Raw genomic sequence first — 25,547 nt, 5'->3', positions numbered from 1 at the left:
CTAAAGAATATTGCTAAACACTATTCAAAAAAAGATAGTCTATCATCAAAGTTAATAAAAATATAAATAAATAAAATAAATAAAATAAAAATAATAATTGTTCTTTCTTAAGTTTTAAATTTATCTTTTGGATAATTTATTTATTACTATTTTTATTTATGGAACTAAGCTTTATTATTTGAGAATTATAACTCAAACTTTAAATCGAAATTGACACGGTTTTCATTTGAATCTTTAATTTGAATTATATCATTATTGGTATCCTTGGAATCTAAACAATTTAAGCCTAATAAACCAACATTTTTCAAATATATTTTTATGGGATGTGGTAAAGTAAAATATTTAATAACCTTATTTTCTTTGGCATTGCGAACAAAACTAAATTGATTTGAATGTTCATTATAGTATTGGTAATTAATATCGACTAAATACTGAATTATTGATAGATGGTTTGTGTTGTTGTCATTAAAATAATCAAAGTTAGCTGAGATTGGTTGTCTATGTAGCATTCCCAATACTTCTAGAGTGTGGAAAAATATTAAATAATGAACTTCATTTAAATAGCTTGATAAAGATATATTTGATAAACTGTATAGGTTTTTAAATCCTTGTTTTTTGAAAGGGCCTATCATTAAAACTAAATCTATGATTAATGGTAAATTCTTTCTAATTGCAATTATGATTAATCTTTTGATACTTTTGGTTGTTATTACATCATGATAAATTAAAAACAAAAACATTTTGAAATGAATGTCTAAATTTGTTTTTTGTAAAGGATCATAGCTGAAAATAAACTCTAAATATTCGTTGGTGTTCTTCCTGTATTTATTCACAATTTTTTGAATTGAGGAGTCAACTTCTTTAAACAGGTGTTTTGGAATATAAATGGTGAGGTTTTGAGGATTTAGGTATTGGGCATGGGTAGTCTCACCACAATTAAAACTGCTATAGTAAAACGGATCTATTTTACCTGAACTTTCCAATTCTTCGATTAAGTTTGGGATTTTGTTGAGAGCTGAAAAAAAAACTTTTCTATTTTCAAAGTTGAGAGGTATAGAAGTTCGGCCTTTAAGAATTCGCCTATTTGTAATGGCTTTCGAAAGAGTATTGATGGTTCTAATGATCTCTTTTTGTTGTAGACAATGTTGTAAAACTGTGACCAATTCATGAAGTGCATATGTATTTGGATATGTGGTTAAAATATATTGTACCATGTCAAAATAGCCTAGAGTTGCCAGATTTAACAAAGTTTGAAATGATGGTATTGAATTTGTGTATTTGTAAAATTCTACTAAAAGATTTAAATCACCGTTAAATGAATCTTCAAAGCAGGTGTCAAAAAGCTGATAACCTTGCTCCCTAAAGTAGTTTAGTTTTTCAATGCTGGTAATTGGGCCAAATGTATGCCATTGAATAGGTATATTTCCAAATACTTGTTTATTTGATAAATTGTTCATTAAACAACCTATGCTAAATCTAAAAGTAAAACCGCAGTTGTTGTAGTTGGTGGCTAAAAATTCCGCAACTTTTCGACTTTTAATAATACATTCTTGAACATTTGATTTATTTCCCATAGATATAAAGCCTTGAATAATGAATTCATCTAAAGTCGATCCTAAATTAAAAAACTTTGTCCCCTTTACATAGTTTTCAATATTCTCCTTTTTAATTTTATATCCATAAATTTCTATAAATTCACTATTTACATGATGTTGATCTTCTAAACTTAATTTCTTTAACAGATACTTTAACATTTCTAAATCGTTATATTCCAATATTGTATTAACCAATTCTATAATTTTAAAATTTGAAAACGAAACTACATTAAAATTAAAAAAATTAATTAGGTTTCTTATTTTTTTTTTTTTTTTTTTTTTTTTTTAATGTATAATAAAATATATATTTACCTGAAATAACCTCATTAATAAAAAATTCACCAAGTTCCTTTGTCTTTTTATGATATACTATTGATTTTAATAAAAAAACTAGTTCATTTGCCGAAATTGATGTCACTGTTTTTAAATAACTATACATTTCCATAACTTCATTATCTGAACACTTGCGAAAAAAAAAGTTTAAATAGTCGAATTTAAACGGTCCTTGATTAATAATTTTTTTTAATACTGGTAAGTTACAATTACGAACTAAACGATTCTTATTTTCTGATGAATATTCTAACCTTCCTGGATATAACCTAGTAACAAGATCTAAACACTCTAAATCGAAAAGTTTCCAATTGAATATATATTGATTGTTGAAATCCAAGTAATATTTATAAATATCTTCTTCATTATTGTTACTATTATTATTATTACTATTACTATTGTCATTATTGCAATCTATATTATTATTATATTTGGTACTATAAAAATATTTTTCGTGTAGTTTTAATTTCTCTAGAAATAGTTGTTTATTATCTAAATTGATAATAACCTCTAATGGGACACTATAGAAGTCATAAGTGAAATAATATAAACTACTATTTATTTGGTTTATAAAAGAAAATATAGTTTTTCTTAAACACCGATTACGAAAAACTTTAAAAAAAAGATTATCCATTGAAAACACAACAAACGAAATAAAAAATATTTTAAAAAATTTGAAAATTTAAAAAAAAAAAAAATTTATTTTTTTTTTTTTTTTTTTTTTTTTTTTTTGGTATAAATAATTTTTTTATTTTATTTTCAATTTACTAAATATATTATTGTTATTGTTTATATTATTATTAATTATTTATTATTGGTAAATTTATTGTTGTTGTTGTTGTTGTTGTTTTTGTTGTAAATCTGAAATTCTTTTTTCTAAATGTTCAATGTTTGATTTAATTGTTAAAAGATTTTGTTTAAAACTATCGTCCATTTTATTCATAATTGATGAATTTGATTTTAAAAGTGAAGTAATATCATTTTGTTGTCTATCTAAATTACTGATATGGTTTGAAAATGAAATACCTTCTTCGTGGAGTGATCTTAAAGTGTAAAGTCTATTTATAATTGCTGGAACTTGTTGTGAAACTGAATCCCATTTATTCATGGTTTCAAAAATATCATTAATTTTCTTTTCATTGGTGGTTAATGCTTTAGTTGATACTTCGTCTTGATTTTTTAATTGATCCATTTCTTTTGATAATGACTATTTTTAAAAAAAAAAGATTAGTGGGTGTTGTGCATGATTTTATTGAATAGGAATAATGCAGTATTACCTTCATTTTTTGTTGTAAAACATCGATCTTTGTAGTATCTAATAATGATAATTTTTCTTTAATTTCTAAAATGGATTGGGTAATTGGTACAGAGTCAGTTGATTTATTTCCAGTTGAAACTTCTAATTTAGATAATCTTTTTTCGAGATCGGTAATTCTTTGAAGTTGTTGTGACTTGGCTTGTTCACCAGTATAAAACAATTCATAAGTTACGTGATTTGGTATATTGCTTTTATTATTATTATTATTATTACTATCTGTGTTTGATTCTTTATCGTTGTTGGTAGTTGTTGATGTGAATGATTCAATTTCTGATATTAATTTTTTTGATGAATTATTTTGAATTTGTGAATAATGAACAACTTGTTTACTTTCTTCCAAGATTGGTTTAAGTTTATCGTTATCTAAAAGATGAGTTAATTGATTTTGTAATTCTGCTAATTGTTGTGCTAAATCAACGCCTTTAATATCTTTTTCAACTTCACCATCTCTCTGTAAAATTAATAAATTGTATTAGTCATATACTTTTGATAAATATAAAAATATGAATAGTATATACATTTGCTATATCTTGCATTTCTTCACGGAATGTCATTATTTCAAATTGGAGTCTTTGGAATTTTTGGAGTGGGGTTTCTATTTTAGTTTCTTCGTTTGGTAATATATCGAAAACGGTTTGATTCTTTAATAATCCACCAGTTCTAACTTTATTTTTTTTATAAATTGAATCTGAAAAATCTTAAAAAAAGTATTATTATTATTGTTTTTAAAATTGTTTTGTGATTTTATTTATTATTATTAATTACCCTCATTGTTATTATTAAATTTTCTATTTGCAAATTTTAAATGTGCTTTAGCTGGTTTTAATGATGTTCTATCAATATTTTCATTGACCAATTCGGTTGGTTCATCTGAAGAATTTGAAATTGGTTCTGGTGGGTCTGGTGTTTCAAAAGTATCTGGTTGTGTTGGATCTACATCTGGCAATCCTAATACTCTTTTACCTGAACTATTGCTATCTTCGATATCTGACATATTTAATTTATTAATTAATAAAAAAAAATAAAAAATAAAACTAAAAGGTGATCATAAAAAAAAAATATAAAAATTATTTTTAAAAAAAAAAAATTAAAAAAAATTAAAAAAATAAAAAAATTTAATTTTTTTTTTTTTTTTTTTTTTTAATTTTAAAAAATTTACTTAATTTATTTATTTTATAGATAAATTTGAAAATAATAAAAAAACTCACAGTTATTTTAAATTTAAATTTTTATTTTATATACCCAGTACATATTTAACATATAACAACACTAAAAAGTATACATATTATTATAATATGTATGAAAAAAAAAATGGTGTTTAAAAAAGTAGGTTATTTTTTTATTTTTTCTATTATTAAATATTCATTTAATTTTTTTTGTTTAAAATTAAAGATATCTTTTTTATTTTTTTTTTAATTTTCTCAAAACCATAATTTTTTTTTTTTTTTTAAAACAAAAAAAACTTTTCGAAAAAATATTTAATTTTTTTTTTTATAACATATATATATTAAAAGTTAATTTTATAGGTTATATAGTTTAAATAGTTTAGAGTATGGCAACACAAAGATCAAATTCACATCACATGAATTCACCACCAGAGTGTTTGAAATCGACTGAATTAAAAGTCGAAAAAAAAGATTTGTGGGGTGGTGGATTTTTATTATATAATGTCTTATCAAAAGAAGAATGTAATTATTTTATCGAGGAGTGCAATAAGCTTGGATGGGAGTCGTTGAACTGGACACGTGGAGGCGATGGCAGCGAAGGTAGTGAAGGTGAAAAGAAATCATTTAGAATAAACGACCGTATTATGGTGATGAGCGATGAAATTGCAGAATGGTGCTGGGACAGAGTCAAAAGATATGTCGTATCAGAAAACCCAGAATCAGATGGATTCAATAACATCACAACCAAAGTCAAACCAGGTGATGATTTATATAAAATTGGCTCACCAAGCGGTATATGGAGACCAGTTGGTTTGAACCCAAAGTTTAGAATGTGCAGATACTTCGAAGGTGGCTTATTCAAGAAGCATTATGATGGCAGTTATGTAGTATCATCAACCAAGAGATCATTATATACATTCATGTTTTACTTGAATGACGAATACACAGGTGGTGAAACCAACTTTTTAGATGACCAAAGTTTAAAATCAATCTCGACAGCATTCAAACTAAATGGCAAAGGAGGTGATATCGAGTTTGACGACGATTCACTCTCATTGGATTCCGTTAAAGTAGCAGATAGAGTTGGTCCATCAGTTGATCCATCGAAATCCTTTACTGGTTGTCTTATTGTATTTGATCAATCTCTTTTCCACGAAGGTAGTCCTGTTTTATCTGGCAAGAAATTCATCATGAGAACTGACATCATGTTTGAAAAGGTAGAAGATTTATCTCCAGAGGAATTGGGCGAAATTGATAACGAAGTCGAAGCAGAACGTATACTTCAAATGTCTGAAGAGTTGGAAAGATCAGGAAATATCGAAGAAAGTGTTAAAATGTACAAAAAAGCATTTTCATTATCAAAAAATTTAGCATCTAGATATGGTTTTTAAATTACCAATTTTAATTAAATTTATAAAGAATGTTTTTATAATACTTTTCATTTAAAATTACACATTTTCCCCAAATTTTTTTTTTTTTTTAAAATTAATAAATTAATTTAAAATTTTTTTTTTTTTTCATTTCATTTTTTTTTTTTTAATCAAACACCACACATTTATATTTATTCATTTATTATTTGTTTATTTATTTGTTTTAAACAATGTTTATTGTACTATATAATTAATATAAATAAAGCTTCAATTAGGGTATGGTATAAATGTGTTACCAAAGATAAATAATTATAATGAACAAATCTTTACTCCTTAGGGTAAAAGAAAAAAAATAGATATTTTTCTAAATAAAAAAAAATTATATTGCCGTAATTTTTTTATCAAAAAAAATATATTTCGATAATTTTTTTAATGAAATCGTTTTTAACATTATCGTTTATAATTGTTATACTTGTTTAAATAACTAAATAAATAAAATATAAAATTTTAATTTTTAATTTGTTTTTTTATTTATAAAATGATTGCTAAAACAGATCTTTTGGACAAATCAAGAGATGTTGCTATTGTGGGTTTAGGTTTACGTTTACCAGGGAGTTCAAATACACCATCTCAACTTTGGGAAAATTTAATTGATGGTTTTGATGGTATAATCGAAACAAGAGATCGTTGGGCAGATACTTTTGCAGATACTGGTGAAATATCAAGCAAATATGCTGGTTTACTTGATTTCGAAGAATGGATTAACTTTGACCCATTGTTTTTTGGTATCAATCCTTCAGAGGCCAAAGAAATCGATCCACAACAAAAGCTTTTATTAAAAGCTACCTGGGAAGGTAAATATGCATAATTTTATTTCAATTAAAAACCAATCACTAATAATTTAATTTTTTTTATACAAAACAGCATTTGAAGATGCTCAGATTGACCCTTTATCTTTAAAAGGTAGTGCTGATACATCAGTATTTATTGGTGCATCATCCATGGAGTATGCCGCTGTTACTACTGATCCACTTAAACCAACTGTTAATTGTTTTAATGTTAATCTTAGTGGTGTATCAAATCGTATCTCATATTGCTTTGATTTACGTGGTACCTCTTTAACTGTTGATTCTGCATGTAGCTCCTCTTTGAATGCTGTTCATCTAGGTTATGAATCGATTTTAAATGGTTCAACTTATTCAATTGTTGGTGGTGTAAATTTTATTATTAGTAAGTATTATAATGAAATAGAATTTATTCAATATAAATACTAACATTTGTTTAATATAAAGATCCCCAACAATCAAGAAGCTTTACATCAGTTAATGTTATTGGGAAAACTGGAAGATGTAAAACATTTGATGAAACAGCAGATGGTTTTGTACGTTCAGAGGGTGCAGTTGTTTTAATTCTCAAAAATCTTTCAAATGCTATTAAAGATGGTAATCAAATTTATGCAGTTATTAAAGGAAGTAGCTCAAATGTTGACGGCACATTAAATAAAACTAATTACTTTGCACCATCAAAAACTTCACAAGCCAATAATATTAGCAAAGCATTTGATTCTACTAAAGGCCAACTTTTAAAAAGTGACATAGATTTCTTTGAACTACATGGTACAGGTACTCAAGTCGGTAAGTTATTTTTATTTTTTTTATTAAACAATATAGTTTAAATTCTAACTCACAATTTATTTAGGTGATCCAATTGAAGTCGAGGCAGTTGCAACATTATTTCAAGATATTAAATCAAATGAAAATCCATTATTAATTGGCTCAATTAAGTCTAATATTGGTCATTTAGAACCAGCAAGTGGTGTTGCTTCATTAGCTAAGGTTTGCTTAATGTTTAAACATCGTCAATTTGTAAAAAATATCCATTTTAATAAGCCAAATCCAAATATTAAATTTGAAGAATGGAAAGTTAAAGTTTGCACTGAAAATATTCCCTTCCCAAACAAATCAGTTTCAATTGCAATTAATAGTTTTGGTATTACTGGTATGTTTCAAATGATAAATATATAATTTAGAAAGAAAATATTCTAATAGTTTAATTTTTTGTTATTAGGTTCGAATGCATGTTTATTATTAACTGAATATAAAAAGCCAGAATCTGCCCCAATTACCACAACAAAAAATAAAACCTATTTAATGCCAATTTCATCAAGTTCGAAAAAATCATTAGAACAATATCGTTCAAAATTAATTAATCAAGTTGATAGCTATTCACAATCTGTCAGTTTTCAAGATTTTATTCAATATCATATTTGTTCAAAAGCCACCAAATTAGCATCAAGATCAGTCTTAACTGCCAAAGATTGGTCAGATATTAATCAAAGTAAAATAAATGAATCATTCATTTCAACAAAGAATAACAGATCTGGTAATATTATAAAAGATAATAACAAGAATCCAACTTTGGTATTTGTTTATTGTGGTTTAGGTCCCCAATGGAATCAAACAGGTAAAAATCTATATGAAAACGAACCAGTATTTAAAAACTCCATGGATAGAATAGATCAAATATTCACCAAACTTTTTGGCTATTCAGTTTTAAAAAAATTAAGATCAATAAAAGATGATGATTCAGTTGCTATCAATGATTTCGCTATTTCCCAACCAACAATCTTTATGGTTCAAGTATCATTATTCGAATTTTATAAAAGCTGGGGCATTAACCCATCAATTAATGTTGGCCATTCATTTGGTGAAATCTCGTCGGCTTATTGCTCAGGTATGATACAACTATTTTTTTGTTAAATTATCCATTTTAATTTTTATTAACATTTTTTTAAAATTAGAAATGATTGATTTAGAAACCGCTTGTTTTATTATTTATAAAAGAGTAACTCTTCAGTCTAAAACTATGGGTAGTGGCAAAATGCTTGTTATCGGTTTAAATGAGAAAGATTTTACCAATAAATACCAAGCTCAGTACCCATTGGTCGAAATTAGTTGTTATAACTCTCCATCCTCAGTTGTTATAAGTGGAAGTGAACAGGATTTAACAAATATTTCTGCCTCATTAAAAGAAAAAGAAGTATTTTCAGTATTACTTGGAGCACCATCAGCTCTTCACTCATCCAAACAAGCCACTATAAAAGATGAAATTTTAGATCAACTTAAAGATATTAAATTCAAACCACCAACCATCAAAACTTTTTCAACGGTAACAACAAATTTATTTAATAAATCTACAGCATTCGATAGCAATTACATTTATTCAAATCTTAGAAAACCAGTATTATTCGAAAAAACTATTTCAAATATATTCACACATATTGAAAATAATGATCTTGGAAGTACTGTCATATTTTTAGAATTATCACCCAATCCAACATTGACACACTACATTAATGAAATGATACCCAAAGAATCAAACTATTTCTATAGTGATGACAATGCTATCTCGGTTTTATCATCATTAAATAAAAAGAAACCAAATGAAGTTCAAGAAATTCAATCAACAATAGCAAATTTATATTGTAATGGTTATAATGTAAATTTCAATTGTCAACTTTTTGGTAATCCAAAAGATTTTACATCATACTTTTTACCACGTTACCAATGGGATGATTCTGACTACTTTAAGCATGGTAGAGTCTCAAAACAAATAAAACAAGGCCCAACAATTGACCAATTGGGATACAGAGTAGATGAATCACCATTTATGTCTTATACCACATATATAGATATTAAAGAAGAACCATATCAATTTTTAAAAGGTCATCAATCAAGAGGCAGATACTTATTCCCAGCAAATGGCTATTTAGATAATGTTTTGAAGGCATTCCCACATCAAGATCTCACTTTTCATCTCATGGAATATAGATCACCATTAATTTTAAAAGAAGGTGTTAAACAATTAATCTCCACCAATATATATCCAAGCTCAAAGAATGAATATAGAGTTACCTTTCATTTTAAAGATGCCTTTGGAAAATGGATACTTTCATGTGCCGGTAGATTCTCTGTTGTAAAGCATAATAGCGATTTACAAAATCAAAAAATTAATGTTCAAGAATTAAAAGATAAATGTAACTGGACCACTATCAAAAAGAACGAATTTTATGAAGGACTTAAAGTTAGAACAGCTCTTTCTCTATCGGGCAAATTCCAATCTATTGAAGAGGCATACTACGGCTACAATTGTTGCCTTGCAAAAATCTCACTAAGTGATCGTACCACTCTATCAAGCTACGATAATGAATCTTTTTTAAACATATGCACCATCGATGGTGGTTTCCAACTTTTAGGCCTATTTATCAATCCGGATGTAGTTGTGCTCGACAAGGTAGAGCTGCTTAGATTCTATGCAGATAATATCCCAAAATCAGCATCTTTCAGAGAGACTCACAAATATATTTATTCATACACTGAATACATTAGTAAAATTGGAAATAGTGTATATGCCAATATAACAACATTTTTACCAGATGGTACATTACTATTCAATGCACCAGTAGTTTGTTTTACTGGTTTTTCATCAATTAGAGGGGATATCTCAATTGAAAATCCTGACCATCAGCTATACTCTGCATGTCTTCAATCAATCGAATCTCCATTGTCAGTGGATACTCCAGGTGCGGCCATAGATTCTGCATTGTTTACACAATTTGTTCCAAAACCTGTTGCAAATATTAGAAATGCATTTACAACATGTATTTTTGCAAATATCAAGAAGAAATATCAATCAATAACTCCGGCCCTCATTAATACCTCAACTATTCAGTTTTTGATTGATAGTTATTTCAAAATTAGTGAAAATGATACATCTGCTAAAAAGAATTTAGGTATTTCATTATTTGAATCTTTAAAAAAGAATTGGGAGTTAATTAAATATAGCGACCAAGCAAAACTCTTAAAACTATTACCTGCTCAACAACAAGAAATCATGAACAAAATAACAAAAATATTATTAAATGAAACAATTCCAGAGACAAATGATACAGCAAATTTAATAGGAAAACTAACACCAAATCCATCTCAAACTTTATTAATTAATGAAATTATTTCAAAATCTATAACTCCTTTGGTAAACCAAAGAATTTTATTTAGAATTATCGAAATAGGTTGTGGTATTGGTCAATTGTCAGAAATGATAGTATCAAAGATTAACCTTTTATTGCAACAAAACCCTCTTGCAGAAATCGATATAGAATTGACATTTACTGATAGTCAAGATATTTCTTTTGTTAAAGAAAAACTTACAACATTAGTACATTCAGTTCCTGAAGTAGATAACAGTAAAGATTTATCATCTCGTAAACCAAGCTTACTTTTCAAAGTACTAGATATAAACGAAAAGGATTTAATCCAATCAAAATCAATAACACCATCATACTATGACATTGTAGTTTTAAATAACTTGGTTGGTATTAACAATTTAAATGAAACAGTAAATTTAATATATCAAATTTTAAATCCAAATGGCTATTTGTTATTGGTAGATACACTATTTAAACCAGCTACAATCAACTCTGAATTTGAACTATATCAACAATGGTTATCATATAATTATATGGGTTCAACCAAGGATATAGAAAGTTGGAAAAAGCTATTAACTCAAGATTTTAACTTAATCAATTTTACTGCAACTTCTAGTGAACCATGGCTAATTTTAGTTCAGAAACCCAAATTTATTGAAACAGTATCAAAAGAAAACCCAATTTCATACACCATAGGTTTATATGACCAAGTAGTGATTTATGGCACTGTAGAAAATGTTAACGAAGCAAAAGCAATGTCAAAACTAATGGATGTTAATGACAAAGGAACTGATATTTACTTCATACGTAATATTGATGACTTTGATACCCATGTCAAAGAGACACCTCTTTCTGACAAATCTGTAATCGTTTTCGTCAACACCATTAATAATATCCTTCTCGATTTTTATACCGTATCTATAGATTACATTAAAATTAATCAATATTTATTAAAGAAAGAATGTAGTGCAAAACATGTATTATTGACCAGAAATGTATTTTTAGAGTCATCAAATCCATTGGCCAGTGCAGTGGTTGGTGCATTCAGATATTTCTGCGAGTTTCCACAATTAAACTTGTATTTAATGGATTTCGATGATGGAATTTATGTCAAATCATCAAACTTTATTAATATTACTCACGAATTGACCGATCCAAATAAACACTACCAAAGAGAATTTATCTTTAGAGATAGTCAAGTATCTTATGAAAGAGTCACCCAAGAAACCAATTTAAAACTAAAATACAAATCAGACTCTTATATTTCTGAACCAGAAGGTTTATATGCCAAACTAAATCAAAATTTACAATATCAATTGAAGGCATTCGAACCAGTCCCACCTCTACACGTAGAAATTCAAGTTTTAGCAAGTGGTATTAATTTCAAAGATAATTTAGTATATCGTCGTTTAGTACCACCAGAGGCTGTAAACCATACAGGTGACGCAAGCGATCCAGAATTTGGTTATGAATGCTCTGGTATTGTATCTAGAATCGGTGAAGGTGTCACTAAATTTAAAGTAGGTGATGAAGTTGTTGGTTTAGGTTTTAACTGTACTGGTTCATATGTCACCTTGGAACAATTTAGATTTGTTCCAAAACCAAAGAATCTTACCCATGTTGAAGCAGCATCAATTCCTGTTGTTTATTTAACATCATATTACTCTCTATTCGTCGCTGGCTATTTAAGCATAGAGAAAAAAGAATCAGTTCTCATTCATGGTGCCACAGGTGGAATTGGTTTAGCCTGTCTTAATTTATTAAAAGCAAAAGGTTTTCAAGGTTTACTATTTGTTACTGTTGGTTCAAAAGAAAAAGAAAATTTCCTTCGTGTTACTTATGGTAATTTTATCACTGGTATTTACTCAAGTAAAAACACTGATTATCTTTTCGAGATAAAGAAAAAGATTCAACAAGTAACTGGTAATGATTTAATCTTTAAACAATTTGGTGTAGCAAAGATGGGTGTTGACCTTATTATCAATACATTGCCAAGCGAATTTATGGATGCTAATTTTAACTCACTTTGCCAAGGTGGAAGATTAGTAGACTTATCTGTTACACATATGAATAGTCAAGATACTACCGATTTTAGGAAATTTAGGTAAATATTTATAAATTAATTACTATCGATAATTTAAGTAATATAATAACTAACATCTTTATTTTAGATATTGTATTCAATACTCCACAGTTGAACTTTTATTAAATGGTTTTGAAAGAAATAGATTAATTTTACAAGAAATTATGGATATGTTTGTAAATGAAAATTTAAAGCTATTACCAATCAAAGAGTACCCAGTTTCAGAAATTAAGGAAGCTATAGAATTTATTCAAGAAAGAAAACATATTGGGAAACTTGTGGTTAATCATGAAAATCAAGGACTAATGGAATCAATTTTTATTAACAATGATTACGAATTTTATAAAGATTATTTAATTCCAAAACCAAACTACAAAATTAGCAATAACTGTAATTTAGGAAAAACTGTACTGATAACAGGTCAAACAGGTCTTAGTTTAGCAATAATTAAATGGATTATCGCCCTTAATAGTGAAGATCAACCAGTAGAAAACATTATTGTTTTCTCAAAATCACCAATCAAATATGAGCTAGAACATATGATTTGCTATTGTAAACATATGAACCTTAAAGTCAAAATTATTTATGAACAAGTAGATGTATCAGATTTAGGAGAAATAAACGAAAAAGTTGATAGTATTTATTCTAAAAATCCCGATTTACCAATAGTTAGTTCAATATTCCACAATGCCTTTGTCCCTTCAGAGTGTGACCCATTGGAAATAGACATGGATCATTTATTGAAATCACACTCTGGAAAGACTTTGGGGCTTATTAATTTGCATAGTCTCTCAACTGGTATCTGGGCAGAGTCTGTCAAAAACTTTGTTATCTCATCATCAATTACAAGTATTCTAGGTAGTCAAAGACAATGTGGCTATATTTCTGCAAACTGTGTAATAGATGCATTCTCTAGACTAAGAAGCTCTCAAGGTCTACCCTGTACCTCAATAAACTGGGGTGTACTCGCAACAGGTTTCGTCTCTAGAAATGAAGGTGTATCCAAACTATTCGAATATCAAGGTTTTACCCCAATCTCTGTAGATATGGTCAATGGTACATTAGATTTATTCTTACAAAACCCAGATAAATTAAATGGAAAAATTGTAGCCTCATTTAACTATAACAATGTCAGTGTAGCTTTCAAAGATCACTGTTTAGCCTATAAATTAAATTACTTTTTAAATCCAGTTTACACCAAAGGCTCCACCTTTGATGATAGCGAAGCATCAATAAGAGATGATATACTCGAAAAATTTTCAGAATATCTTTCAACAGAAAAATCAAAACTAAGTTTAGAGACAAAATTAATTGACTATGGCGCATCCTCAATGCTTTTAGTAGAACTAAAGAACTATTTAGATAAAAAATATACACCAAATATTCTATCAATTGCTCAGCTCCAAAATGTTACCATTAATCAATTAATCAATGCTGTAATCCAAGCTGTTTCAAAATTGAAAAAGAAACCATCAAAAAAATCTAATGAAGATTTAGAAGCCCCAATTAATTGGGAAGACGAAATCCACCTAGATCCAACCATTAAACCAACACCACAAATGATTGAATCTTTCAAAAAATCAATCGATAAAGTTTATAAAAACAATACTGATGGTGGGCTAGAAGTTTTATTGACAGGTCCATGCACTTTTATGGGTTTAAATTTACTTTTCAATCTTTTAACATCACCAAAAACGAAACTCATCCATTGTATGATGCCATTAAATTCAGAAGAAGAGGTATTAAAAGCAATTAATGATGGTTTTAAAAACAACAGCTATGATATCTTATTAAAAACAGAGAATTTAGCAAAAATCAAACCAATTGCAGCAGATTTTACAAGACCATTGTTTGGCCTAACAGGTACAGACTATATCGAATTTTCAAAAAAGATAAACCTAGTAATTAATGCAGCCTCAAATACAACTAAACACTATTGCGCCCATATCAACTATCAAGATACAAACAAAGAATACTTACAAGGTGTATCTCACTTACTCAGGTTTGCATGTACTGAAAAAATAAAAAGAGTTGTTCAAATATCTACTTTAGGTCGTTATTCTGATACTCAAAGAGAAACTTTAAACGAGTATGATTTCCCAGAAGTTGATTTCTCATTTATTAGTGGTCAAAACCAATTAGTTAGTGGTTATATTCAATCTAAAATTGTAGCTGAATACCACTTGAAACAAGCAGCAGATCGTGGTATACCATGCTTCATTATTAGAATTCCTTTCTGCTTCCCAGGTGAAAATGGTGTTGGTAGAGAAGCCGACTTTACTCAATTACTTCTCCAAAGCTGCTATGTATTAAAATCATATCCAACAGAATCACATGTTCAAATTTACACTGCTCCAGTTACTTGGTATGCTAAAAACATTATTACTATGACCGTTGGTAGTAATATAACTATTGATGGATGTTGGAATGATATAGAATCCAGCCCAATCGAAAATTTAATATGTGCAAATCTTTTTGGTGGTGGTTTCAATTTCGGTGACTTATTGGTAGAACTTTCTAAGGACCTATCATGGAAGGGAATACCTTTTGAAACTTTAGTTAAAAAAGCTGCGATCAATGAACATGACTCATGTAAAAAACTAGCCTCATTTGTTTTAAAGAAAAAAGGAGACTTTATTAAAAATTTGGGTGTAATTCCAGGTCACTACAATATTAATGAAAATCTAAAGAACCTTTTGGCTTTGAACAACTCTTTTGAGGGCTGGTTAATCACAAAACAATTAATATATAACCATTTATCATATGTATTTAAAAAGAAAATTAATTAAAACTAAAAACTAAAATAAAATAAAATAAAATAAAATAAAATAAAATCTATGGATATTATGAATTATTTAATAAATAAATAATTTAAAAAAAATAAAAAAAAATAAAAAAAAAATAAAATTTAAATAAAATTATTTTAATTTTTTTTCTATTTTTTTTTTTTTTTTCTCTTTACAAATAAATAGCAACACAGCAGTATTTAATGAAAAGATTTATATCAGGTGGATATTATAATAGTAACTTTGATGTAAATAGTGATAGTAATGATAAACAATTAGATAATAATAATAATAAAAAAGGAGAAGAAGTTTCCAATTTTTACAAAGATTCAATAAATGAAAACCTAACAAAATTACCAGCGAGACTATCGAAAAGATTGAAACCAACTAAAACCACATCAGAAACATCGCCAACAGATTCAAATATAGGTAACGAAAACTTTTATTGCGAAATTTGTGAAAGTAAAATAGAAAATACAAATAGAACTCAACACGAAACATCAATAACCCATATTCTAAGTGCAAGAACAAAAGATAATTTCAAACCAGCTAGATACTCATCAAGTAAACTTAAAGATAATATTGGATATAAAATATTACTCGAAAAGGGTTGGAATGACGGAGAAGGTTTAGGTATTGACAACCAAGGTTTAATTAATCCAATTGAAAACAAAAAGAAACTAAACAAATCTGGTGTAGGTAAAGAGAGTGCAATTAAACAAGAAAAAGAAGAAAAAGAACAAAACAATATACTAGAAAACTCCAATGATCCATCATTATTAATTCCACACAGTAATAAAAAGAAAAAAATAAAGCAAATAAATAATTTAAAAAAAGAAAGAGAATCCCAAATCAGAGAACTATTATAAATAAAAAAATAAATAAATAAACAATTAAAATATAAATATTAATTAATATTACTCTTTTGAAAATAAAAAATGATTAAATTTTTTACTTTTTTATTAATCTGTTATAATGGTATTGTTACTTTTACTATTTTTTTTAACACCACTACTATTTTTTAAACTATTATTACTACTGTTATTACTTTCAAATAAAGCTATTTCTTTTTCTATTGTTGTAGGATTTTTTAATTTAACTTTAAGATATCTATAAAAAAAAAAATAAAGTTAGATTAAAATTTTTTATATTCTTACAGACTAAAAACTTACTTTGAACCAATTCTAAAACCATTCATCTCTTTTTGGCACTTGAAGGCATCTTCCCTATTATAAAACTTAACAAACCCATAACCTTTATTTTCACCAGTATCCTTATCTGTAATAACTCTAACAGATTGTAATTTACCATATTGCGAAAAAAGCTGAAATAAATATGCATCATCGATAAATGGTGGTAAGTGGAAAACAAATAAATTTGTATCATTGGGTATAACTTTTGTGGTTGTGGTAGTGGTGGAGTTTTTGGATTGGGGACTGTTTATTGATAGACTACTTGTATAAGGAGGTGAATTTGTATTTGACTCATTAGTTGATGCGATACTGGATGGTGATGATGGTGAATTAGTACTTGATTCATTTGTGGATGCAATACTTGATGATGATATATTTAAAGGTGTGGCAACATCTGATATGACTGATATCTGGGTAGAGTTGCTGGCTTGGTGTTGGTGGATTTTCTTTTTTTTCTTTTTTGTGGATGAATTTGGTATTCCTCCACTTCCCTTCAGTTTTGTGTTATTGGTATTGGTATTTTGTGTATTATATTGAATTGTTGGTATTACAGGTGAGCTAATATTCGAATTAGATGTATGTGGTTGGATATGGGTGTGAATTTCGGGTTGCTGGATGTAATAATTATTCGGATAGCTGTTTGGAAAAATTGAATAGACTGGTGTACCCTGGTGTGGATGATGATAAATCTAAATAAAGCAACAAATTTTAATTAAAATATTTAAAATAATGATAAAAACAATTAAAAACCACTTACCTGGATTGGTTGGGAATAATATTGTGCTGGATTTGAATAGTCTGGGTGGTATGGAAGGTAAACATAGTCCATATAGTTATAGTATCCCTAAAAATAAAAAGAAAACATTAACATAAAAATAATAAAATAATTAAAAAAACTATAAAGAATAAATAACAAAATCACTGTACTTACTGGATTTTGATGGTTAATGCTATCATTTCTGTCGATTATTGGTTGTGGTTGGGTGGGAGTTTGTTGTAAAAAATGTTGTGGGAATATAGGAGGGGTAATAATTTTTTCTTGAAAAATAGTTTGTAATTTTCTTTGCTTTCTAACTACTTTTTGTTGTTCGGTATCTGCATATTTTACAACCAATGGATATGAATCCTTAGTAATTTTAATTCCGTTCATGGCATCTATGGCACTGGCTGCCTCTGAGTCATTAAAAAACCTAACAAAACCTGCAAATTTGCTTTGTCCATTTTGATCCAACATTACTTTGCACTCTACTATTTTACCATAAGGTTCAAACAATTTTCTTAATTGTTCTGTAAAAACAAAGGAAAATTTTGTTAATAATCTGTAAAAACTCTTTATTAAATAGGAAAACTTACCATCGGTTACATCGGCTGGTAATGGTTTAATAAATAAATTATTTGATGGATTTTTACTATTTAAATTTGTGTATAAATTTGAAAGTCTGCATAGTAATTTTTTATTTTGAAATTGAAATCCATCCAATTCTTTTATTGCTGCTTGTGATTCATTTGGGTTTGAAAATCTTACAAATCTAAAAAATTTTAAAAATAATGAAATATTAATTTTTTTTTTTTTTTTTTTTTTTTTTTTTTGATTTAAAATTCTTACCCATATCCATATGAATTTCCCTTTGGGTCAATCATAACTTTTGAACTGATTACATTTCCATATGCTGAAAATAGTTTTGCTAAATCTTCATCGGTGAAATCATTGGGTAAATGCTTCACGAAAATATTTGTTGAATCTTTTTCCAATATTTCACCTCCTACTTGTTTATCCTCCTCATTAAATTCGTCGTCTTCATCATAACTATTATTACTAATTTTTATATTTTTAAAATTTTTTTCCATTTGTTCTAAAATTTGTTGCTTTTGTTCTCTGCTGCTAACTATATCATTTTTACCTATACTTGTGTCAAATTGTTGTTTTTTCTTTAATTTATTTGAAGATGATTTTGGATGTGTAATTTTTGATTCTTTATTTAAAGGTGCATTATTAAATTTATCTGCGATATCCATTTGTACAAAAAATAAATAAAAATTAAAAAAAAAAAAAAAATAAATAAATTTTTTAAAAGCTATAATTACAAAAATAAAAAATACAATTTTATAAATAAATAAATAAATAAATATAAAATAAATAAATAAATAAATAAATAAATATAAATAAATATAAATAAAAATAAAAATATAAATAAAAAAAAACAAAAAAACAAAAGAACAAAAAAAAAAATATTTATACAAATTCGCAAAAAATTTCGAAATATTTATTTATTAAGGTTTATTTAAACAGAATATGGATAACAAACACAAATATATATAAATTAAAAACGATGAAAAAAAAAAAATAAAATGATAATTTTTTTTTAAATTATTATTTATCAAATATTATTATAATTTTTTAAAATTTTTGGTTTCAAATTATTTCAAATAAAATTTTTTTTTTTATAAAAAAAAATCAAAAATAATTTTGGGTTTTGCTTGTTTTTTTTTGTAATAAGCACTTTTACCATGCTATTATTTTAGCTATAAAAAAAAATAAAAATAAAAATATAAATATTTTAAAAAAATTAAAAGTGCATATCTAGTGATGAAAAATAGTAATAAAACCAAACAGATAAAATGATTATCTGTTTTTTTTTTTTTTTTTTTTTTTTTTTTTAATTTTTTTATTATTTATTTTTTTTTTTTTTTATTATTTTTATTTTATATTTTTTTTTTTTTAAGGAAAATATTATTTATAAATTATATACAATAATATATATATATTATAATATTAATATATATTTTTTACTAATTTTGGTTAAATTATAATTTGATATTTTATTTTTTGAATCTTTTGTTTGAACCACCACCTTGTTTAAAATCTCTTCTTTTATTTGAATAGTTTTCTCTTTCTTGTGATTTGACTTCTTGTCTAACTGCTTTATCAACATTTAATACATCTTCTTTCTTAAACATACGATCAACTAATTTTTGATTGGATTCTGATTCTTTTTGAACATTATCGGCACCAAGACCAGCAAGTTTTTTATTACCTCTTTTAGTTTTATCTTTTTCATTTTCAACTTTTTTATCGAAACGACCCAAGCTTGCAGTTGAAAGTTTAGCTACATCAAATACTTTTTCCATATCTGATTTAATAGTTGGACGATTCTCTTGACTGAAAGTGAGTGATTTACCAACATTACCCATTTGACGCATTGATGCTTCATCGAAATTTCTTTGTTCTCTTTTCTTTTGTTTTTGGACTTTTTGATTCTTTTCTTCTTCTTTCTTTTGGAATGGATCATCACCTACCTTATCTGATTGTTTACCTTCAATAATATACTCTCCACTATCATCATTAGCTTTTTTGTAACCATATGATGGACGATACTCTTGATGTTTTTCATCCCATTGCATTTTAGATTTCTTTTGTTTTTTAATACCTTTAAGTTCTGCAAATGCTTCCCATCTTGTTTTTTGTTTACCTTGTGGGACCTAATAAAAAAAAAAATGCAATTAATAATCTTATCATAAATAAATTATATTATTATTATTATATATTTTATTATTTATTATTGTTATTATTACTATTTTTATCAATATTTTTATTTAATACTACATACAGATCTTTCTCTTGGAATTTTAGTTTCACATTTTGGTAATAAAGCTAATGAACCTTCTTCAATTGATTTAATTGGTAATTGGAATAATCTTGAAATTAAAAGTTGTACATTTTTTCTTGCTAATTCGTTAATATATTTAGTTGGGTTTTCTCTGAATATTTAAAAAAAAATAAACTATTAACATGATGTTATTTTACTAAGATAATCATTATTTATTATTATTGTGATTATTGTTATGATTATTCTTTAGAATTTATTATTCCCATTTAAATATTTATTTTACATACTTGTATTCGTTTTTATCTATAGATGAGTGATCAAAGGCACATAAATTACCTAAATCATATAATAAAGTATCTTCACCTTCAACAAGATGACCACTGAGTGATTTATTTAAAATATCACTAGCTTTAACTGTTTCTGTCATTTTATTTATATATATTTGTTGTTGGGTGACCAAAAATAAAAGAAATTTTTTTTTTTATTTCGTTTTTTTCGTTTTTAAAAAATAAAAAAAAAATAATAAAATTTTTTTTTAATTTTATTTAAAATTTTTTTTTTTATTTTTCAATTTTTTTATTTTTTATTTTTTAAATGCACAAAATATATGATCGGCTTAAATGAATTGTATATGATTTTATTAAAAACAAATAAAATAAAATTGATTATTTATACAAATACAAACTTTTTGAATTTTTAAGTGAATATGTAAAGAAAAAAAAAAAAAGAAATTATATTACTTTAAATGATTATTGGTTTTTTTTTTTTTTAAAAAAAAAGAGTTATTAATGGTGTATTGTTACCATTTGTATCTTTATTATTATAAAAAAAATTAAATTATACTTTAAATGTTTTATTTATATTTATATTTATTTTATATTTATTTTATTTATATTTATATTATTTTTATATAAATTATTTGGTTTCATAGTTTGTTTTTTTTTTTTTTTTTTTTTTTAAAAACCACATATCATAGTTTTTTAATTTAATCTCACATCTACAAATATTTGTTATTATATTATAAAAAAAAAAAATCTATTTTTTAAAATTTTTTTTAAAAATTTTTTTTTTTTTTAATTTTTTTTAATTATTTTTTAATTTTTTTTTTTTTTAATTTTTAAAAAATAATTTTAAAATTTTTTTTCTCATAATAAAAAATCTATATGAATAGATAATATTGCCCTTAGTTGTATTCCTATATATTTTTCTTTTTTTCATCTTCATTGTTTATTATTGTATAAAAAAAAAAAAATAAAAAAAAAAAAAGAAAAACCAAATTAATCAAAACACAGGGTTATATTATTATATTATCAACATCAAAATCAACATCATCACTTTTAATATTTTTTAAAAAAAAAAAATCATTAATCAAAAACATTGTATTATTAATAACACTTTATAAATTATATAAAAAAAAACATGTCACACAATAAAATTCCAGAAAAGTTTCAATTATTATTAGAAAATGGTGAAAATATATTAACTAGGGTTTATAATACAAGATTATTATTTCAAAATAACAAGGTGAAACCATCATTCATTATCGATGAAAAGATATCAAAGATTTTAAAGAATTTAATTGCCAAGTATCCAGAACTCCCAGAAAATAATGACAAATCAATTCAAGGTTTTGATTTATTAACATCACGTGCTAAACAACATCTTGAAGAGTTAGAAGATCATTATTACACATTAACAGATGCATTCGATTGGAAAGAGGCAGCATTCCTTCTCTTACAAGATATCGCAACCAACACTGTTGCAATCAACTTCACCAACAACATTCAATTATGCAGCAAATTCTTAGATTTACTTGTACTCTATGGTAAAGTTAATTATATGGTTTCATTGGTTACTGATAGAAAGATTATTACAGCCGTTTATGCAAAGTTATTCCTTTATACCCGTAGTGCTAGCGAACCAACTTATTCAAGAATGAGCAAATGGATCAACGAATTTGAAAATCCAATTAAAAAGATTCAAGAAGAATTCCGTGCTATCAACGATTCAATTGGTCAAGCTCTTTTCTCTTTTGAAAGTACTTATGCTAAACGTCGTGTTATCACTCAACTTCGTAAAGATGGAGCCCTTAATCTTATCTTGAAACCTGAAGATATTGCTCGTCCAGTTCAAGATCAATATCGTATTGAATTAGCATATGCTGGTCATATTTATCAATGGATCCTTTATGGTTATCTTTTCGCTCCAGGATGTTTAACTACCCAAAATTCAATTGATTTAGCCAAATTTGTATTATCCGAAGGTTTTTATTTACCTGTCTATAAAGAAGTTGTATGTATTCATTTTATATATTTATTAAAAAGAAAAAAAAAAATATTAATAGTTTTTTATTTTATATTTATATATAGTCAATTTCAATTCACAATGAATTTAATACATTATTTAAGAATTATAAGAGCAAAACTATAAATTTACAAAAACAAAAAAAGATTGTCAAAGAAGCTGCTCAAGCATCAACTCAAGAGGCACCACGTAAACATGCTGAAAGAAGAGTTTATATTAGACAAGAATTAGAAGCTATGTGGAATCTTTTTAGAGATAAGCCATGTTTATTAGCTCCAAAGATTAATGTACTTTTAGCAGCTCTTTCAATGGCAAAGGAAGAAATCTTTTGGTATTTCCGTCACACTGATGTTACACCACCAGAAAAAGTAAAGAAATTCTATAACAAACAAAATGAAGTTAGAGAAAGAAGAATTGCTTCATTATTATCATTAATTTCACATTTGGTTCAATTGGTCCAAACCCATAAAAAGAGTATGTATAGTAAAAAAAAAATTTATGTTTTTTATAATTTTTCAAATTAATTAATATATTTTTTTTATAGTGATTCAAAATTATTATGTTGAATATATCGCAGGTGCTGATATTTTAGGTTTATCAAAAGTTATTACACCACAACTTTTAAATACAGCAGGTTCAGTTGTAACTCAACAAATAAACACAATTCTTAATGAATTGAAATCTATTACACCAGGCCAAGAGTACAGATTCGATAACTTTAGAGCCAATTGGATGAGATTGGGTTATTTATTACAATCAAACTCATGTCCACTTAAAGAAAGCGAAGCAAAACAAATCACTTCACGTTTAAATCTTATCTACACTCACAGTAAGAATGTCGATTGTTTAGATCAACTCTTAGACGAATATGGCAATCTTACAGGATTATGGTCATTCAAAGATCAATTATTAAATGGTGTCTTTGATCAAGCAATTGTCGATATGTCTGCAGATCAACCAACTCATTCAATGATTTTCTTAAAACTCCTCTCACAATTCCCAAATAATGCCACCCAATTCTATCCAGAAGAAAAAGAACTTATTGGTAAAGAGTGTGTTAACTTTGCTAATAGTTACCTTTCAAAGATTACCAATCGTATCGTCTCTATTCTTGGTAATAGTGTTGCCCAAACATTTTTATCTAATCAACATCAATTGGATGATGTCAATGCTGCTTTCCCATTATTACAAAAGAAGAAAGATTGGAAACCACCAAAAGATTTTGTCCCACCAATCGAACCATCCAGCGAATCACAATTTAGACATAGAGCCAATTTAGAAAACCTTCGTAACGAAGAAAAGAATGCCTATCAACTTTGCAATGCTCTCAACGAGTTCCTCGAAATTGTAATCTATGATCATGTCTTTATTCCAAGAGAATTCCTTCGTGAAAAATTAGGAAATACCTTAAAACAATATATGCGTCAATCCATTCAACCACCACAACCAACTTCATCACAAATGGACGTCAATATTCCACGTCTTGGTCAATACGAATCAAATCTTCGTGTTTTCATTGGTGTTTTAGTATTTGTCGAAAACTATGTAGATATTGATATTGGTGATCTCATCCGTCAAACTATTCTTACTGAATTCTATGCTAAAGCTTTAGGTAAGAGTGGTCGTGTTGATTGGTTCCCAGAGGGTGAAATCGAAATGAATGATCTTACCCTTTCAACTATTACCAATTATTATGTTGATTTGGTTTCAAAGAAACTCAATGTACCAGGTGTTGTATACTCTCCAGTCAAATTAGGTTTTATTTCTAAAGCTGGTACTCCATTCCGTGCTGAAGAACATGCCGATCTTTCAGAAATGCGTGCTCTCTGCGATTTAGTTGGTCCATATGGTCTCAAAGTTGTTGAAAGAGAAATTTTACGTTTTGTTCAAACTACCACCGCTTCAATGAAAGAAATCCTCACATTAAATTCAGCCAATCTCGAAGAATATGCTGCAAATTACTTTAAACCAAAGGCTATCGAAATTTTAAAGAGATTCAAAGTTACTGATTTCGATGCTATTGTTCAAAAATGTATTGCCATTGGTAATGCCCTTCATTTAAGATCTATGATGAGAGAGGCAATGAAAGATGTTATCTCTGAAAACCTTCCATACATCCACGACAGTGTTTCAAATGCCTTCAAAGAATACAACTGTAATACATTTATGTTCCCAGAGTTTTTAGGTGTAGATACATTAGCTCTTGATACTGGTCTTGATGTTGGTATCGCCGATCAATACTTAAAGGTTATCCTTAGAAAACTTTCAACAGAATCCGACAAGAGAGTTTGGGAATTATTACCAATCATGTTCTCATTAACCTTCTTTGGTAACATTTGGAAAGAAGCCCAATATAAAGCAACAATTGATGCTCACTCTAATAATGTTCATGTATTATCTAAAGCCATTTGTGATCTTTTAATTGCTTTTGGTGCCATCAACTCTACCTCTGGTAATGAAGCAGAAATTACATCATCATTAAGCCGTTTCCTTGAAATCTCATCAGTTAATATTCTTCGTATGTTTAGAGGTAAACCAAACGAAAAGTTCGTTCCAAATGAAATTCAATCAGTCATTGTCTTTTTAGATAAATTCACTCAACAATGCCCATTATTAACAAAAGATTCACTCGAGCAATTTATTCCATACTCTCTTATTAGAAATATGTATAAAGATTTATTTGAACATAAAGTTCAAAAACAACAAGTTGAAACATCAGAACAAAATTTTTAATTTCTTGCAAATAATTATAATAAATAATACAGTAATAACAGTTTCAATATTAATGGTAAATAATAATAATTTTA

General features: G+C 26.7%; 8 protein-coding genes across 8 annotated transcripts; 4 read left to right on the top strand and 4 right to left on the bottom strand.

Annotated features, from left to right (window-relative positions):
• Positions 1–185: 185 nt before the first annotated feature.
• Positions 186–2,034, bottom strand: DICPUDRAFT_80176 (uncharacterized protein; the record flags this gene model as incomplete). The annotated part of the gene is made up of 2 exons (XM_003289351.1): positions 186–1,819; positions 1,908–2,034. The coding sequence occupies 2 exons, from the start codon at positions 2,032–2,034 to the stop codon at positions 186–188; spliced, it is 1,761 nt and encodes a 586-aa protein (XP_003289399.1).
• Positions 2,035–2,748: 714 nt separating this feature from the next.
• DICPUDRAFT_35656 (dynactin 50 kDa subunit) lies at positions 2,749–4,237 on the bottom strand (the record flags this gene model as incomplete). The annotated part of the gene is made up of 4 exons (XM_003289350.1): positions 2,749–3,132; positions 3,203–3,694; positions 3,762–3,940; positions 4,009–4,237. 4 exons carry the CDS (start codon positions 4,235–4,237, stop codon positions 2,749–2,751), a joined length of 1,284 nt encoding a protein of 427 aa, XP_003289398.1.
• A 558-nt stretch (positions 4,238–4,795) lies between these two features.
• Positions 4,796–5,800, top strand: DICPUDRAFT_80174 (uncharacterized protein; the record flags this gene model as incomplete). Its single annotated transcript, XM_003289359.1, has 1 exon — positions 4,796–5,800. The coding sequence occupies one exon, from the start codon at positions 4,796–4,798 to the stop codon at positions 5,798–5,800; it is 1,005 nt and encodes a 334-aa protein (XP_003289407.1).
• Positions 5,801–6,317: 517 nt separating this feature from the next.
• DICPUDRAFT_153779 (uncharacterized protein) lies at positions 6,318–15,638 on the top strand (the record flags this gene model as incomplete). The annotated part of the gene is made up of 7 exons (XM_003289358.1): positions 6,318–6,633; positions 6,704–7,009; positions 7,072–7,413; positions 7,478–7,777; positions 7,847–8,512; positions 8,580–12,870; positions 12,938–15,638. 7 exons carry the CDS (start codon positions 6,318–6,320, stop codon positions 15,636–15,638), a joined length of 8,922 nt encoding a protein of 2,973 aa, XP_003289406.1.
• A 200-nt stretch (positions 15,639–15,838) lies between these two features.
• DICPUDRAFT_153778 (uncharacterized protein) lies at positions 15,839–16,504 on the top strand (the record flags this gene model as incomplete). The annotated part of the gene is made up of 1 exon (XM_003289357.1): positions 15,839–16,504. The coding sequence occupies one exon, from the start codon at positions 15,839–15,841 to the stop codon at positions 16,502–16,504; it is 666 nt and encodes a 221-aa protein (XP_003289405.1).
• A 93-nt stretch (positions 16,505–16,597) lies between these two features.
• DICPUDRAFT_80171 (uncharacterized protein) lies at positions 16,598–18,844 on the bottom strand (the record flags this gene model as incomplete). The annotated part of the gene is made up of 6 exons (XM_003289349.1): positions 16,598–16,745; positions 16,808–17,517; positions 17,586–17,672; positions 17,760–18,115; positions 18,182–18,357; positions 18,435–18,844. 6 exons carry the CDS (start codon positions 18,842–18,844, stop codon positions 16,598–16,600), a joined length of 1,887 nt encoding a protein of 628 aa, XP_003289397.1.
• Positions 18,845–19,648: 804 nt separating this feature from the next.
• DICPUDRAFT_35659 (uncharacterized protein) lies at positions 19,649–20,863 on the bottom strand (the record flags this gene model as incomplete). Its single annotated transcript, XM_003289348.1, has 3 exons — positions 19,649–20,308; positions 20,437–20,587; positions 20,724–20,863. 3 exons carry the CDS (start codon positions 20,861–20,863, stop codon positions 19,649–19,651), a joined length of 951 nt encoding a protein of 316 aa, XP_003289396.1.
• A 992-nt stretch (positions 20,864–21,855) lies between these two features.
• On the top strand, positions 21,856–25,473 carry DICPUDRAFT_153775 (component of scar regulatory complex; the record flags this gene model as incomplete). Its single annotated transcript, XM_003289356.1, has 3 exons — positions 21,856–22,728; positions 22,806–23,214; positions 23,285–25,473. 3 exons carry the CDS (start codon positions 21,856–21,858, stop codon positions 25,471–25,473), a joined length of 3,471 nt encoding a protein of 1,156 aa, XP_003289404.1.
• Positions 25,474–25,547: the final 74 nt, after the last annotated feature.

This window comes from Dictyostelium purpureum (genome assembly GCF_000190715.1).
Source record: "Dictyostelium purpureum unplaced genomic scaffold DICPUscaffold_173, whole genome shotgun sequence".
NCBI lineage: Eukaryota > Evosea > Eumycetozoa > Dictyosteliales > Dictyosteliaceae > Dictyostelium > Dictyostelium purpureum.
This window is presented reverse-complemented; position numbering and strand designations above follow the sequence as displayed.